The sequence below is a fragment of the Camelus bactrianus genome, chromosome 17 (genome assembly GCF_048773025.1).
Source record: "Camelus bactrianus isolate YW-2024 breed Bactrian camel chromosome 17, ASM4877302v1, whole genome shotgun sequence".
Lineage (NCBI taxonomy): Eukaryota > Metazoa > Chordata > Mammalia > Artiodactyla > Camelidae > Camelus > Camelus bactrianus.
In genome coordinates, this window is record NC_133555.1 from 29,890,596 (window position 1) to 29,908,235 (window position 17,640).

The 17,640-nt window shown below is 42.2% G+C and overlaps 1 protein-coding gene across 1 annotated transcript in view; it reads right to left on the reverse strand.

The window, feature by feature from the left end:
* The window catches only part of CACNA2D3 (calcium voltage-gated channel auxiliary subunit alpha2delta 3), a 776,451-nt gene that overhangs the window by 51,809 nt on the left and 707,002 nt on the right, over positions 1-17,640 (reverse strand). The window contains exons 30-31 of the mRNA XM_074344645.1: positions 15,134-15,196; positions 12,074-12,144 (exon numbers count right to left, since the gene is read on the reverse strand). Of these exons, the coding sequence (XP_074200746.1) occupies positions 12,074-12,144; positions 15,134-15,196 (134 nt within the window). The remainder of the gene's footprint in view (positions 1-12,073; positions 12,145-15,133; positions 15,197-17,640) is intronic.

Genomic DNA, 17,640 nt, shown 5'->3' on the forward strand with positions numbered 1-17,640 from the left:
TAAACTTAATTCTGGGTCCCCAATGGACTCCATGTGGCCCGTGTCTCCTAGGTTAAGGAGAGCTAGGAAAGGCCACTTTGGGTTAAGAAATGTCAAGATTCTCTATCTCTTTTAAGCATGAGGAAACAGGTCTGGACCAAGATAAGTCCTGTACTTTGACAATTTGTTGGAAACCAGCTGGCTCGTTAGTTGTAATCACCTCCTCCACTACTACCACCATAATGAGTATATTCTTACTAAAAACAGTGCAGTTTATAAAACAAGAAAACGGACATTTTTTTCCTCCACTGGTGATAAAAATATAGCTCTCATTCCAGTTATGGCCTTTACTCAGTTGCAATGATGTTTTGTTTTATGATTGTTCCAGATATTTTAATTTCCCATCAAAAACTTTACAAAGTAAAAAAGAATGGCAATTTTCTTTTTTCTTTTTCCCTAAGAATGGCAATTTTTATCAAGAAATTAGGAGCTTTTAGACAGAGTAAACACCTTATCCCAAAGAAGACATGCATTTCACCCTCCTCGCCCAGCTCCTCTTCCCACTATTTCTGCCACCCCAAAGGAGAGACACTTTAAAGTCCAGCCTGAGTTACATAACAGCTGCCAGGTGGCATGTTAACACTGTAATCCATGAACTTCTAAATGACTGGAAGGAATTCTCCCTATAGGAATCCCTTTCTGAAATAATGCAGTGCTTTATGTGGAGCATACTTAATGCTGTGCTGGGAATGTACACTAGAATAAAAGTTACATGTAGCAAGATTGAGGTTGGATCTGTTTCACAGCACCTAGCACAGCAGCCAGCATGAAGAAGGTATTCAGTTTTAAAAGGTTAAATGCATGAATGTTTGCCCAATTGCATGAATCTCGAATAGATGATAGCACAACTGAGATTGAAGAGGTCAGCTGATGTGACATGAAGGCCTCCTCCTCTGGACAATGAATAGAGACATCACACACATCACTAACCAAAGGACATCTATGGGCACCAAGCAGAAAACTGGCCACATCAGACCAAATTTAGATGGAAACCAGCCCCTGACCAGCACCACACAGGCATTCATAGGAAGCAAAGCCCAAGAGGACACCAGTGTCACACAATCTCCCGGCAAGTCCCCAAAGCCCCTCCCTTTTCAGGACATTTCTAGTGCTGTTCACTGTCCTCCGGCTTTTTTCCTCCCAGCAGATGCAAGCAGAACCTGTGTTTATTCATACAGAAATGAAGCCCACAAACCAGTCAGGCATCTGGCTCAGGGAAGGCCCTGAACAAACTTCTCACAGAAAAGCTCATCACTGATGCAGCCCTGACACTAACCCAGCAATGGAATCAACTGCAGACCACAATGGACAACTCTAATTGTCTTCGACTGACCTACCACGCCAGTCTGCATCCTCAACAGGGGATTTCGCAGGTGCCCTTGAAAGGGCTTTCTAGGATTTGCCAAGAATTATTATTGGCTTTATTCTTTTCCTATGGTCCAACTTTGTCTCTGCAGCTGGAATTTGGGCCAGAGCCAGTAAGAGGCAGCATGAGCTGAGTGGAACATGCATGTGCTTGGGGTCTTATAGACATGGATACAGTCTGGCCTTGGCTTAAAGGATGGTTCTGCTATTTACCCAGGGTCCAATCTAAGGTTGCTAACCTTCTTCAGAAGTTTCATTTTCTCACTTACAAAGTGACTCCCAGAGATGTTCTGAAATTTAAATAATCAGATATGTGGAAAGATACTGCAATATACTATGCAATGTGCTAGTCTTACAATGACCCTTACAATAGAAGGCCTAACTTTGTTCTTTGCTGTATTTTGTGCTCTTAAGCTACATTATTCCCAAAAGCACAAGAGACTGGCAGTGTGACCTAATGATTCACATGCCAGCTTTGAAATCAGTGACCTGAGCTCAAATCCTAACTCATCCACTTTTTACAATTTTTTTAAACCCTCTTCATGCCTCAGTTTCCTCATCTGTAAAATAGTAAGAACAATGGGTACCGTGTAGGTTGGTTGTGAAGATTAAGTGTGATTATGCATATATTGCCTTTAGCACAGCGGCTGGTACAGAGAAAGCATTCAACAGAAGGCAGGGCTGCAGCTGCTGTTTTAATTTATTAGTCTGCTTTTCACTGCCATTATTAATTAATGGGAGTGGTGTTAAATGCAATGGGAATTGACTCAGGCTTTACCCAGCTGGCTGATGGATGGATAGGCCTCCTGGTTTTCTTAGCTCATTGGCATATATAATGCAGTGTAAAATTCACACTTGTTACTACACTACAGTACTAGACACTTTCAGAAGCCAGGCTGAGGTTATCAAGAGATGATGTTGGAACTTCCATCCACAGGCTTAGGACCGTGATAACAACAGCCAACATCTACTGACATCTATTTAGCAACCTGAGCAAGGTACTCTTCTAAGCATGTCCCTACAAGATATATTCTAATCATCCGCATTTCACAGAGGGGCAAACCAAGTCTCAGCTAGCCTAAAAATGTGCCAAAGTTCACACACCTAACAAGTGGCAGGGCCAGGATCAGATGGGGGCCAAGCTGAACCCACCTCACCTTGACTTTTGCCTAGCAGCAGACTCTAACAGGTCCTAGGAAATGCTTAGAATTCAGCCCTGTGCCCCATCCAAGGGTCTTACTGTAATGCCACAGGAAATGCTGCCCAAGATAATGTCTCATAACCATATCCAGAATTAACTTTCAACCCAAGCTGAGGGGCTATGGTGGGATCACCAGGCCAGGCTGGACCAGCTGGCTAGTGAGAACCCTTTGTCATGGTAACTGCCCTGACAGACAGATGGTTGGCAGCTCAGGATTCTTCTGGGATCATTTTCAAAGGCTCCATTTTACATGTTGGGGCCAAACTCAATTGCTCTGGGGCAGCCTCCAGGCCAGGGTTCCTGCCTTTCATTTCACAAAGAAGCTTTCCCGATTCGACTGCCACTGAGGAGGTTACAAAACAAACCTCTGTCTTCTCCACGCTTAGACAGCTTTAACTAGATGTTGTAGAAAGAGACTTCCAGATTGTTGCCCTTTCTGAAGTGATTTTGTTACTGTTCTAAATAACTCCATTTGGTGACTACCTATATCCTGTTCAACTGATTATAGTTAAAGAACATGACAACTGCCTGCTTTCATTCAGCTCTAAAATAAGCCCTGAGCATCGTGCCCAGCCCAAGGTTGGTGCTGCACTACTGCACTCAGCAGTGGGAGTTTATTCTTATTACAGATAACATGCCTTAATCCCCATGACATCACCACCAGGCCACGGCAACCACAGGCTGCTGGGGAGACCTTATTATTAGCATCTCTGTGCTCACTAGATGGGTCTCTTTGAAACTTTGACAGAAGGCAGATACGATCTTTGAAGAAGAAACTCAAAGCAATGCAAACAAAGTGTGGGCATCACTATGGGCCCTATACTGGGTAAAGCCTTGGGTAACAGGTCCATGCCATTAGGATTTGCTTAAAGCCATTTTGCTGATTCTGCTCTTTTCCAACTAGACAAAAATCACAACCAAAAAAAAATTTTTTTCTTCTAAAAATTAGAAGGTTGAATTCCAAAGACATGAGCTCAGTTGATTTAGGCTTGTTAGTAACTGTGAAACACCTACTATGTGCCCATGAGGCCAGGTACTTTAACTGTAATGACTCACTGAACTAACACACTTTGGCTGAAAATCCGCCTAAAAGCCAGTCTTGAAACACCTTAATGTTTGTAAATACAGTCCTAAAAACAGGACTTGGGAGGCATCTGACATAGAGACCCGCCGTGGGATATATTTAAGCAATTTTGAATCTAAAAGTAGTAGAAGCAAAGTGACTCACGAGGGCAGCATGTAAAAATATGTTCTTTGTTGAGCTATAAAACATGTTCTATGGGGCAGCTTTCAACTTGCAAATGTCAGGTCATGGAGCAGGAACATAGGAAATTGTAAACAAAGTGATTGTCACCATGGGGAGCCTGACTCATTCGTACATCTCAGAAAGCCAGGAGAGTGGAAAGCTCAATCTGTTGATCTGAGCGGTAACAGAAAATCCAGAAGGAGCTCTTCCCTCTTTGCCTTGGTTGCCATCTCATCCCACAGCAACTTCTTCCAGAGACTGCCGTGTTCTTTATGATCAGCACAGCACATCTAATGCAGCACAAGTGGTAGCTGAAGCTGCCTTTGAACACTCCAACGGGAAATCACTAGAGCAAATCTAGTTAATGAGCACCCATCATTAGCAGAGAGTAAGCGCCATGGGGCTGCATCAGCCAGAAGCCTAGCACACAGGGTACTGGGGCCACTCAGGGTCCAGTGCAGAAGGCTGAGAGGGAAGCCTCACTCATTCTATAGATTAGGCAGAAGGTTTATCAGCAACAAATGCTTTTCATCAACAGTTGCTGAGAATACAAAAAACAACAAAGCTGCAGATACTGATCACACCAGCATCTTACCCTAAGGTAATATAAGCAGTAACAATAGGAAATAATCAATTACTTTCTGCCAACCAGGTATTATCTCCAGTACCAGGGGAATGCTTACATTTATAGGACAGGAAACTAAGGCTCAAAGGTGAAGTCACTGTGGCTCTCCCAGTGACATCTGCTTTGATCCTAGGGCACAAGATAACAAGCATGCGTGCCCAGTAGGTGCACCTAGCCAGTGGCTTGTTTGCCCATTCAACTGCCTCTTGCATGAAAATTTGCTTTCCTTGTTAAAGTGAAGGGGAAAATGCAAACATGATTAATCCCACACAGAAAAGATTACATTTCTTTTGCCTCTTTGTTCAAGAAATAGAAGAAACCAGCTGAATTCTGTTTGGGGAATGAGTGAATGCAAAATCTATTTGAGGCAAGAAACTTGGATGTTGGGGGAACTTCCTTGGGTTCTGCCAAGTTCCTGAAGCCATGTCTCTATTTCACAGTGACTGCACCACGGTAATGTCTAAGCTGTGTGTAACACAGTGTAGAGCACGTAACTGAGACTCAGGATGTCAGAACCTAGGGACATGGGTGTTGCCAGTGTCATCACTACTCGTCAAACCCAACAGGTATCACTGAGTGCTTCTGCTTTAACTGCCGGAGGTCAGACATCATGGACAGATGTGCTATGGTGGCTATGACCATTTGTGTTGCAGACTGCACTGGGCACGTGTGCAGAATGTCACATGGGGTGTGGGGAAAACTAGGAGTTAGAAATACAGCCTCATAACAGTTTCAGAGGGGTTATCACAAAAAGCCAGATTCAATATTTAGAGGACCTTGGTGGCCTGAAGCAAACTGGGGTATGGTTGATGCAGCAGACACTATGATAGTCGTCCAATATCCATTCTCCTTTTCTGCTAAGCAGAACCTTGACTATTTGATATGTACATTTCCCAGGTTCTTTTGAAAGTAGCTGAGGCCATGTGATTAAGCAGAAGTATTATATGGCAGTAAGTACTTTAACAAAGACAGATATTTTAATAAAGAAATTTTACTTGGCCTTTTGGCCCTCCTAGAATCCTCCTTCGGCCAGCCTAGATTGCAGATGTAATGGCTGGACCTCAGCAGCTATCTTGGACCATGAAGTAATCTCAGGTTTAAAAGCCAACTTGAAAAAGAATATGAAAAAAGAATATAACTGCATCACTATGCTATACACCAGAAACTAACAAAATATTGACAAAATATTGTAAATCAATTCTATTCTTCAATTAAAAAAAATAAATAAAAATAGCAATGCAATCTCAAAAAAAAAAAAGCCAACTTGTAGAAAGGTAGAGAAAAAAAGACGTGGTCATGGGTTCATGATGGCAACATGAGGCCTCCAAATTAGTATCTTCAGACCTCCTTCACATAAAAGAGAAAAAGACTCCTATGTTCTTTAACCCTTCGCTATATTGGAATTTCCTATTATTTCTAGTAGAACTGACTACTAACAGTTGCATTAGACTCCAAGTTTGAAAGACTTCTTTTTCATTATCTCTTGAAGCAAAACAAGCATCAATATGAGTAAAAATCTCTGTAGAAAATAATTCAGTCTTCTCCAACTATGGGAAAAGATGAATGGTGATTAGGAAAACATGGTCTGCAGTCTGGACTCTGAAAGACGTGAATTCAAATTCCATCTCCCAACTCACTACTGTGGGTGAACCTGGACAAGTTACTGCTTGGAGCCTCCACTTCCAGTTGTTCTTTTTTCAAATGGAAATAATAATTACTCATCATTTCATAGATTTGTTATGAGGATTAATTAAGGTAGTGCACGTAAACTTCTTGGAATAATGCCTTGCCTGTCCAGTTGACCCTTCAACAATAGGGGTTAGAAGAGATGACCCTCTGTGCAGTCAAAAATCCCTGTACCATTTGCCCTCTGTCTCTGTAGTCTCTCCATATCCACAGTTCCATATCCATGGATTCAACCAACCACAGATCATGTAGCATTATAGTTTTCACTACTGAAAAAAATCCATGTGTAAGTGGACCTGCATAGTTCAAATCTGTGTTGTTCAAGGCCTAACCATAATTAGTATTAAAAAAAAATAAGACCTCCTGCTATTACGATGAAGCTGAAGGTGACTACTGTTATTGTAATTAGGAAACCTCAAGCAGCAGTTCTGGATTTTAAAGAATGGTCCATTGGGATCTCCATGTCTCTGCATTCCAGAAAGTTTGGCCCAGAAACACACGTGTCCAATCCACTCTGTCTTCTTGTTCCCTTCAATGCCACCTCTGATAAAGCACACTTCTGTGGACATGGTCAGGTCAACAGGAAGCCAAGAAGCCATTACATTCTTTACATGAGTTGTTGAGGATCAGACATTAGTGGGGCAGTTGGCATTAGAGAATAGCCATCCAAACATAACAGACTTCTCCTCTAACACCCTCTGGGCTCCGAGGCCAAGGCATTTGCTGAAATATAATGCGATCACCAAAGACAGGAAAAGCTCCAGTCACTTGCCATGGAGCCGGTGCAGTTCCATTATATGGAGACATGGGTAGAAATGGTCCAAGTCTTGAGTCCTACCTGATGAGTCACCTTTGCAGAAAGGCAATTTAAAGAGCAGAAAGAGCTGCCACCACAGGGGATTCTACAAAAGTCAACTATGTTAATGGATGTGTGTGGGGTGAGGTGAAGAGGACATTCACCAGGCCCCACAGGGAAAATCTGAATGGTTTTGGAGGGGTGAAAGCTCAGGCATGCTGCACTATGCACATAAAACAAGACAGAGCAAAACAGAAAAGACACAGCCAAGAGAGATAGGAACTCTCAGTAGCTCCCAAAGCAAAACAAATTATTAGCAAGCAGTTCATTTCTCTGCAAGCCAAGGGCAAGGTGTGCCCCATTGGTCTTTCCTTCCCTGAGCTTAATTAAATATACAAAGAACAAGGGAAGACCCTTCAGCAGAAACCACAAGGATGTCTGATAAAAGCAGGCATTACTTCATTTAACCCTCACCGCAGGTATATAAATCATTCTTTCAGTTCCATTTTGCTGCAGAGTAAACTGAAATTCCGGAGTTTAAGTTGCCAAAAGTCAGGCGGCTTTGAAGGGCAGCATCTAGACTGGAACCCTGGTGCTTTTAACTTAGTATTTCTTGACACTGGCTGCACCTGAGAATCACATAGATGCTTTTAAAAAGCATAAATGCCTGGGCACCATCCCCAGATGAATTTAATATGAATCTCTTGGGGTACAACTGGAGCATAGGTGTGCTTTAAATGCTCTCCAAGGATGCTAGCTGAGTCCAGGCCACCCCAAGGCTGTGCTGTGGGGGTGACTGCTGTGTACTAACTACCTTTGGGGTGGGGGGGTCACTAGTGATTTAAAAAAGGAAAGGAGAAAATTTTAAGAAAAATATCTCAGACATTTGGAGCTCCTGTCCAAGAGCTAATCTTACTTCGTATTTGCTGTATCTTTGCAATTTGCAAAAAAATTTTCATTTATTTCAGTTGATTCTCACCTATTTTGGCGACAAAGAAATTGAGGCTCAGAGAAACTGAGGGATCTGTCCAAGGCCACAAAGTGGCAATTCTAAGGCTCAACCTGAAGTCTTCATACTTCAAGTTCAGTGGACCAAAGAGGCCCAAACAAGAACCCGGGACACTCTCCTACGACCAGCTATATATGTATTTTCCCTTTTCCCTGAATATTTAACATTGAATTTGCATCACTGGGAGCAAGAAGAGGTGGGGAAATACATGAATTCCAACACAAGTATTTTGAAACTAGATTTTCTCTTAATAGTTATGAGAGGGGTGATATCACTGCCAAGGCCAGCAAGGAGAGCCATAAAGGGTGGTTTTTGAGAAATATGAATACAAATCTCTTACCCGACATGAACAAGAGTGAGAAAGAAAAGCAGCTAAAATGAAAAGCCCTAAATGAGTCAGGGCTACTCAGGGAGTCCACTTACTTTCCATGATAAGAATGAAGATGGATTTCAAGTTCTCTATTTGAAACACAAAAAGCTGACCAGGCATATAGTATCGTATGAGAAAATATGTGAAACCTGGGAACATGACTTGTTTTAATGATTTATCAACTTCAGTCAGAAGAAATCTGGGCCATCTCATCACTGTGCTGGCCTCCATTCTGAAAGATCTGCTTGACCAGATAAGGCATGCTGAGCCAACACCCTCCTCAGCTATCCAGCTGCCCTTTACTTTGTCTCAAACAAAACTGAAGGAAGCGCCACATGCTATACAATGCTGTTGTACACAGAACCAGGTAAAGGGCAGAAGCTAGAAAATTCTCTCTGTGCTCAGACTGCAGGATGTTTGAATCTAGCTCTGTTACACAGAGACAAATTCTTAATCTTCCCAAGCCTCATTATTTCCACCTATCAAATGGGTGTATTTATACCCAGATCCAGCTTCGTGGGCATGTGGCCTGTGTAACTGCACAGAACCCTGCTCTTAGAAGGGTCCTGTGCTTGGCTTAATACTCTCTTGTTGCCTTCTTGAATTCTTAGTAATTTTTGAAAAAGGGGCCCCATATTTTCATTTTGCACTGGGCCCTGCAAATGAGGCACTGGTCCTGTTTATACCTCTCACAAAGTCATTGGAAAGGACTGCAAGAGGTAAGATCTGTCAGGTGCAACCCAGGCCTGGTGCATGGTAGGTGCTCTAGGAAAATAGCCATAATGATCATTATTTTCACATCACTGAGGCTACTGGTATGTTACAGGGTCCTGGCCACTATATCATCTGTAAGCTGGGTGGACAGAGTCAAGTTAAAGACTTGGCCTAGGTGACCAAGAGTGGCCACTTTACCTCTTAGATTGTTTGCACGTGCTGCTGCAGAACTCTCTCAAAGCTCCCTCAAGTTGGTAATTTATTCAAACAAATCATTGACTTCCCTTCCTCACACATAGCACTGCAGACACAGAAGACGATGTTCTTTCCCTCTAATGGCACTGCTACGTAGGATGGCCATCAGGTCACTAGGTAAGTGGCCAAACAATCAAGGGAAGACTCCACTGCCAAGTAGGCAAGCATCGTCTTGCTTTAGAGACAGAGGCAACAAATATGGACTAGTGGGGAGAGAGAAAAGGGAGGTTGATAAAGGGAGATGCTGTTCTTTACTTTGAGCTCTGTCCTGCTGAAGGAGATGATGTGTAGAGCTCCTGTGTATGAAACACGTTTCTTTAGGACTGGGTATAAGCAGACCAAATCAAGAAACTTTGTGTCAGGGCATGCTGTCCAAGATGCTGAGATGAGATGTCAGCTAGGTGAACCAGTCCTGAACTTTACCAGGGCTCAACCATGTCACTAAAGCAACTCAGCCTCCACATACCCTGTGTTTGGGGGTGGGGTACATCGCAACATGGTGCCCGATATGTCCCAGGGCACTGTCAGTTACTTGTGGCTACAGTGCTTCTGAAATACAGATCTCCTCTGAACAAAAGGACCATCAACCTTACACTCTGAATAAGCACTGCACTGCTGGCAAGGGCAAGGGCATGAACGTCTGAGTTCCAGGAGGACAGCAGCACCCCAACACTGACTGAATGGAGACCCCATCACCAGGCGTCATGTGAAGCCTGTTGTGAAATGTGTAAACGTAAAAAAAGCATCACCTAATGCCAAGTAGGAAGCGAAGCCAAAGATCCACAACAAAAATCACAGAAGCAGCTAGCAATTATTGAGCCCTTAATATATGCCAGGCACTATGTGAGAATTTTATGCTTATTATTATCTCATTAACTCTGACAGCAACCTTTGCAAGTAATTATTATTATCATCTTCATTTTCCACATAAAGAAACCAAAGCTTGGGGAGGCAACATGACTACTCTAAGTTATGCAGCTAGCAAATGTCAGAGCCTGAATTTGAACCCAATCCATCCGACTTCAAAACCCAAAATCTCATTGTTGTCCTGGCCAGTGTGGGGGCCTTTCACATATGCCCAGGGGGTTTGTCAACTAATTCCCAGATGACAGCAGTTGCTGCTAAAATTGAGTAGAGTCCCAGCCCTTCCCTTTTCTCAAATATGTCAGCTACCCTTGTAGTAAAAGAAAGTTCTAAATTCATGTCAACCATACTTCATCCACATTAAGAAGTCTAGGAATTTAACATTCCACTACAACCTTTCTCTTTCTCCCACCAGTTTGAAAGGAATATCCAAAAGGAAGGAGGGAAAAGAGTAATTTTGTTAAAAAAAGTTGAAAAATATGCTTTCAAATGAGAAACACATGTGTGATTATTCTTCCTCTTTTGTCTCCCCCTACCCAATGAAGTTGAAAACAAGCTAACACAATACAAATGTACATATCCACATAAAGATACCAAAAAAAACAGTGGTGTCCTGGATGAGAGACAATCCAGAAGCTGCCCTGGGAAGCTTTAAGAAGCCATGGAAAACTCCAGAGCAACCCAAGCCCTACTCCAAGCAGAGTTTTTAAGCTTGTGTACAATGACTCCTGGCAAAAAAAAAAGGGGAAAACAAAAATGTACTTGAATTTTAAAGTGAGAATTGAGCAGGAGTGAACACTCAGACCGAGAGCAAGTGTGTCACAGATTGCAAAAGTGCTGGAGTTATGCCATTTTCTTTACATCATTTCTTGTTTCCCTCTTTCTGGCACAAACAAGCTACGGAATCTCAAAAACTGGGTCATCATTTTTGAATTCCCTGCTTTCAGCACAGCATTCAGTTGGTCTTGTTGACTGGCTTAGAAGTCCAATTTCCTGAGCTAACATTTCCTGGCCATTCAGCTACAAGGGATTAATAAACTGGGAGGTTGTCTTTCTCGCAGGCAACAGTTCTTACAGGTGAGCTGAGGTCCATCCTTGTATTTCCTGCTATTATACATTTAACAGCAACAAATATGTCCAGGAAAGCACCACTTCAAAGGCCACCTTTCTTCCAGGGAGGCCAAGGAAAGGGAGACAGATTGACTCCTGGGGGTACATTACTGGCATCCTGATTTCATAGTCATGGCTTTTCCCACTGGCTTTGGTGTTCTCAAGAGCATAGCTGGCCTGCTCATGAGAGATACAGGGCATGAGGAAATCATCCTATACAAGCGTCACTTAGGGTCAATAAGAGCTCTCACAACCCAGTTGAGTGGTCCCTGCCACCAATATGACACCCTCTGGGTTGTCTTCTACAGCAGACTTAAACTTACCTCCATCTGGGGGCAGGTTTTGAGAACTTTTACTTGATTTTCCAAAAAATTGTATTAATGAGTCTCAATGTCACTTCCTATCCCTGAGTTCCAGATTCCTAGCAAGCTTTCCCAGTTGGTCAGTGTGAGACAAGACACACTCCTCTTTCTTGACCAGGTGAAAATGTTTCCTACTTCCTTGCACTCATTTGCTTGAGACAAATAATCACGTCCCAGTGCAGGCTGACTTCAGTACTGGCCTCTAATAAATGCTCTGCTAAGGGAACAGGGACCGCATTGTGAGCTGAGTTTCTGAGACTCTTAACACTCATGCAAGAGGCATCAAATTTCAGGAGATCTTCTGGAGCATGAACACAAGTACAAACCAGCCATGGGGTCAAGTCTGGGCTTGCTTTATTTGACCTTGGTTTGTTTTATTTTATTTAGGCACTTTCTCGGGGGGGGCACGCAAGGGACCATAAAATCCTTACCTTTTAAAGGAGCCCATTGTTAACAATTTGTTCATCACAGCTCCCTCCACCTCACCAAAAAAGTCTCCAGTCTGTGGGGAAGAAAAGAAGACCTGTGAGGAAGTGTAGATAAATAATGTGCCCAAACACCGGAGAATAAAAACGGACACAGACTGCGTCCTGGAGCTGACAGAGGCAAAAAGCAGGTCTTCAGGACTACTGTTACATAAAAGTGGGAAAGGTCTTAATGGTCATGAGAAGTTATGGGATTACAGAGTGAACTAGCTAGCAGATGTGAATGTTCCAAATATATGACAGGGGCAGGGGGAGGGTGGCTGGTGAGGGTGGCATTGCATAACACATGCTGAGTGCTGGAATTAAAACGCACATGCACACGTGTGCATACACATGAGCACACAGGTGAGTGCAGGCTCACGCGCACGTGCACCCACACAGCATTGGTCTTGCATGGAGGGAGTGGGCATTAATCTGTACTCAATCCCTTGTGATTAAAACACTACTTCATACAGACAGAAACAGGCTGTGAAAAGGCTTCCTAGGCAGTAATAAAAAGAACTGTTTATAATCCCTGAATGACCCGTTTAGGGAAATACAGCGGTCTTCTTCATGGACCCTACAACCTTCCTATGGCAGAGATTATGTTCTTTCTCTAAATCACTTTCTGGGGAACATTCTCATTTTGTCCACAGGCAGTTAATATGTTGACCAGGAATGAAGCTGTCCAGCCCCTTGAAAAGAAGGTTCAGCCAATCCAACTTCCAATGGTCGACCCCAACTCTGGAGCTGTCTTTGGGGCAACAGTCCTTCCCCGGCACCAGGCTGATGCTTCTGCAAGTCTAGTTCTTGGTGCTGGCCAAGATTTGCAAACTCTGAACAGTGGAATGAAGGGTGAACATCTCGGGCATCCCTCCAGACTCCTGGAGCACTATCATAAGTGTCCCAAGGGGGAGGGTGTATCCAGTACAGTGGAACAGAGCTTGGAGCAATAGCCTTCCTCTGCCAACACCCTGGAATGAGCTAGTGTAGACCAGCAGAGAACTCGCATCTCTACCGCTGATGCTCTAAACATTTATCGCTTATGTAGGGGATAGGTGGGTGGGCCCAAATTATACAAATTCCACAGGTTTTGTATTAATTAAATCTCAATTCCATTACAACAGAGTGACCTCAACCACGCTCCTGGGAGTTTTCAGGCAGAAAGGCACATATAGACTTCGCTAAAAAGTCAGAAAATAGGGGAGGAAAGAAAGAAATGACATTTCACTGACTGAATATTGAACATTGCCTTTTTCACTCCAGGGACATTTGAACTTTGGCAAACCCTATGGGTATGTGCTGCTGCGCCGCTGTGCTGCTGGGAGCAAAGACATGTGCATTTCCTGTGTGTAAATATGCTAGTATCAGTGGAACTGGTTGTGAGATGAAGAATTACCCTAATTGGGGTACAGGAAATCAGACATCAAACAAGCTGAGGCAATGCAGGCTGGCAGGCTCCCTGGACTATTCTACCCAGAGGTAAAGTAGGCAACAGGCTTGGGAAGGGTCCTTATTTCAGTGGTTCACTTCGTTGGCTAGACCAAGACTCAGCACTGGAAGACATTCACCATGTCCTTCTTCACCCAGGACCAGGTTCCCATCTCAGCCCTCCATGATTAATGCAGGACAACAGAGCTCCTCCTCAGAGGGGATTAATTTGGGTTCCTGAGTGTCTCAGTGTTTCTTCTTCCAGACACATAGGCACATTACATAGGCCTATGACCATTCTTGCTCCCAGAGACTGGCTTTGTTTCATGGGCTCATCCTTCCTATCTAATGTCCATCAACTGTCTAATATCCCAGTGATGTCCAGGATCTCAGGAGACTGTGTGTGGGCAGTCTGAGTCTCAATCATGTAACTGTAACCCACCAAAGGTGCATTTAAAATCCCACAACATTCTCATAGAGAAGAGGGGAAACTGAAGCACAGCTCCACACGTTACCTGAAGCCAGTGTTCACAAATTAACAAGCCAGTGAGCTTAGACCCTAAGGAGCCACACTTAAGGACAATTAACTAACTTATTAGGCATTAATGGACCTATTGCACTGTTGACTATTAAAACATTTTAAATGATTTAAATGGAACTTCATTATAAAATGCTAGTATCTGCAAATATCAGAGATAAAAGAACCCATCTGTAGTCAATCCTTCTCCTCTCAGGGAGCCCAAGTGATGTGCCCAAGACCCCAAAACAAGTTAAGGAAGAGAGCTCGCCCCAGAAACCATTTGCCTCTGCCTCCAGTATTACTTTACTACCCCACACTGCTGAACTTGTCTGTATTTGACATTCTTTTAATATGCTAATTTCATTTCTAATTGCAGAAAAAGTTTTCATGTACCAAATTTTACAGGAGAAATCTTTGTTTCTCTTTTGCAATGCTATCAATTTTAACTCTTATTTTGATTTCCAAATACAGTGGAGCTTTCTGTGCTCAGCACCCTTGCTTGGTTTCTTGTCATATTTCCCTCCTTCTCCCACAATGCACACAGCTCGATCAAATGAAAAACATTCTTCATCTATCTGTGGGTCCTTGTCCCTCTGCGTTGAGAATCCAAGTTAATTCTTAAACTCAGATAACTTTTTCAAAAGTAAAAACCAGAAAGAAAGCCATAAAAATTATATTGACATATATACATATATATGTGTGTATATATAAATTATAGATAGACAGATAGATAAAATATCAAAATACTAAAAGTAGGAAACCTCTTTAAAATCGCCCAAACTCTTTAGGCATCTCCACGCTTGAAGCAAAAAGGTCTATAAATTGAACATTTTATGAGTGAGAGAGCAGACCCTGAGCTCTGCACCAGCACCACTGCCCACCTCCTCCCCAGAGGTAAAAACTCTTTGGGGCCTGCTGAGAAGTAGGCTGTGACATTCTTAGAGGAATGAAAATAAGGTTTTATAATCTCTTAAATACAGATAATTGTCTCAAAGTTTCAGCACCATAATTTGCTCCCCTTGACCCAAGCACATTCTAAGATCCTTACTTTGAGTTGGGAGAAATTTCTCACTCACCTGTGTGTAGTCTTCAGACACCAGAATAAATCCATTATTGTCTATGAGGTAACAGTTCACAGTCTAGAAAATAAAAACACCACAGTTTCAACTTTGGGTCCTCAGACTGATTTTACACGAAATGACGTATTTCCAACCCGGGAGAAACTTATTTAAGGATGTTTTGGGGGAATTGGAAATGCCTGCTGGCTCTAAGAGTTGAGGCCATGGTTAAGCTAACCCCAGCATTTACTCTGCAAAACTAACAAACAAAAATAAAACACTGAGCAAGCCTCGAACATCCCAGATTAGGATAAAAAGAATATACATTTAAAAATTATTCATTACAGTTTGTCTTCCCTTTTTAAAATGTATATGACCTGAATAATATTTCCCAGGAACAAAGTGTTCAGAGGCCCCCGAGTTTGTATTCACAGTGGCTGAAGTGCAGGCTGTTTTGAAAGCAAAACGCCAGCACAATGCCATTACTCTAATGATGTATTAATGAAAACACCGTGTCAGCTCAGAAGACCATCAGGGGACCAGGTAATATTTTTTAATTTGTTCATAGACTTAGGCAGGGGGGAAGGGGCAGACTTCTGTTAAAGGGGCCCCTCAGGCCTCCTAAAGGTTTTCAAACTGTGTTTTTAATTGGGAGCTGGATTTGGGGGCAGGGCTGTTAGCTTTTGGTAGCTCAGACTTATAAATTGTAGCAAGGTAAACCCAAACCTCTGCTTCCCCCACACTACTTCAATCTCAAGTGAATGATTTGCTACAGGCTAAGTTTTAATTACAGTGCTGTGGAGTTTAAACTTAAGGTTTAATTCTGTCCTTGATGTAACTCAGTTTCTATTTATTGCAGCTTTACATACTGACTGCAACATTTAATTTGTAACATATCTTTACCCTGAGCTAAATTCCCCTAGCTCCAGGCCACCACAGGGCTGGAGTTTTCTGGGACATTTACCTATCCAACGGAGTTGATCTTAGTCAGCCATAGAAGTACAGTAGTAAGTTGGTCAGAAACAGTCATTCTTTATTAGTAGGCAATGGTGGAGAATCAGGAGAAAATTAAAAGCTCTGCTAGCACCTTTTAGAAAAAAAGTTGGCTGTTTCCTTTAGTTATCCACAGGGGCCAGATGAATGACTTGGGTACCCTGGTCATAATTTTACTATTTAAAGAAGCTCTTAGCTGCATGGACACTACTTTGGCCTTGGTGGGAGTCTTGGCAAACTTTCTCCTTTTTTAGGATATAGCATTATGAAAACAATCTCACAGAGCTGTGCTGTCCAGTATGGCAGCCACAAGCTACATGCAGATTTAAATTTAAGTTAATTAAAATTAAATAAAATAAAAAATTCAGTTCCTTAGTCACACTAGCTGCATTTCAAGTGCTCTGCACTAGCTGTAGCTAATGATTATACTTTTGAACACTTCTATCACTGTAGAAAGTTCTCTTGGATAGCAGTATTTTTTTTTCGATCACACTAGTACCCCAATGATTTTTAACCCAGACTATATTGGGTCATATTAGAAAAATCTATACACTTGTTTATTTGAATGTCATGATTGTCATTTTGTAGATATAGACCCTAATGTAAAGGGAGGTTAACCTCCACTCAATCAATAAATACATGTTGAGTATAGCAGTGGACTTCATATTTAAATGTTAACTCTCCAAATCCTTACAGATGCACAGAGAATCCAAAGCCATCAGAACTCATCCTCTATCCCTAATTTTAAAATTAGTTCCCACTCAAACATCCAGAGCCAATTAGTTCTCTTGCTATTAGACCTGTATCTTTGGTCAGTATCTCTGTCTAATGTTGTAAATATTAGATAATACAAGGCAAGTATAAAGCAAATAGATTATAAAATCAACTGAAAATCTTGGGAAAGAGACTTTATGAAGTCTATGAAAGTGATGCTGGAGATCAGCTCCAATCACACACAAAGCACATAAGGATCTGCCAGAGGTAACGAAGAAAGAAAAAATCACCACAGATAACATGAAAGATGCTTCCAGAGAGAATCATTTCAAAAGCAAGGGACTAAGAGAAGCTCCTGGGGAAAATGATCAAACTCTACTATATATGATCCTTGTGATCATTCTGAGAAAATCAAATACAAAGTGAAGGATTCTATATTGTGATTTTCATAATTTTATCAGGAATTATACTCCTTACTCCCAAACCCAACTAAATGTATTTGTTTGCTTGTAGAATTAGAATATGACTACAATTATCACTTAAGTCTGTTAAATAAAACAAATGTATTTTCACCATTTCCACTTTATTTAGAGACAAAGCTTCGAGGAAATGCTTCATTATTTGCTGTAAATGTTTGCTTCTTTCCCTACCCTCATTTCTTAGAAATGAGGACCTCTGTGCTCCTTATAATGGCTGGCACTGGGTGGAATCTAGGTCAAACTGGACATTAGGAGACTCACTTCTCAGGTGAGTTCCCACCTCTTCTGGTGTGAAAAGAACAGAGGTAAGAGTTCTGGAGAAGGGGAGAAGGCTGTTTT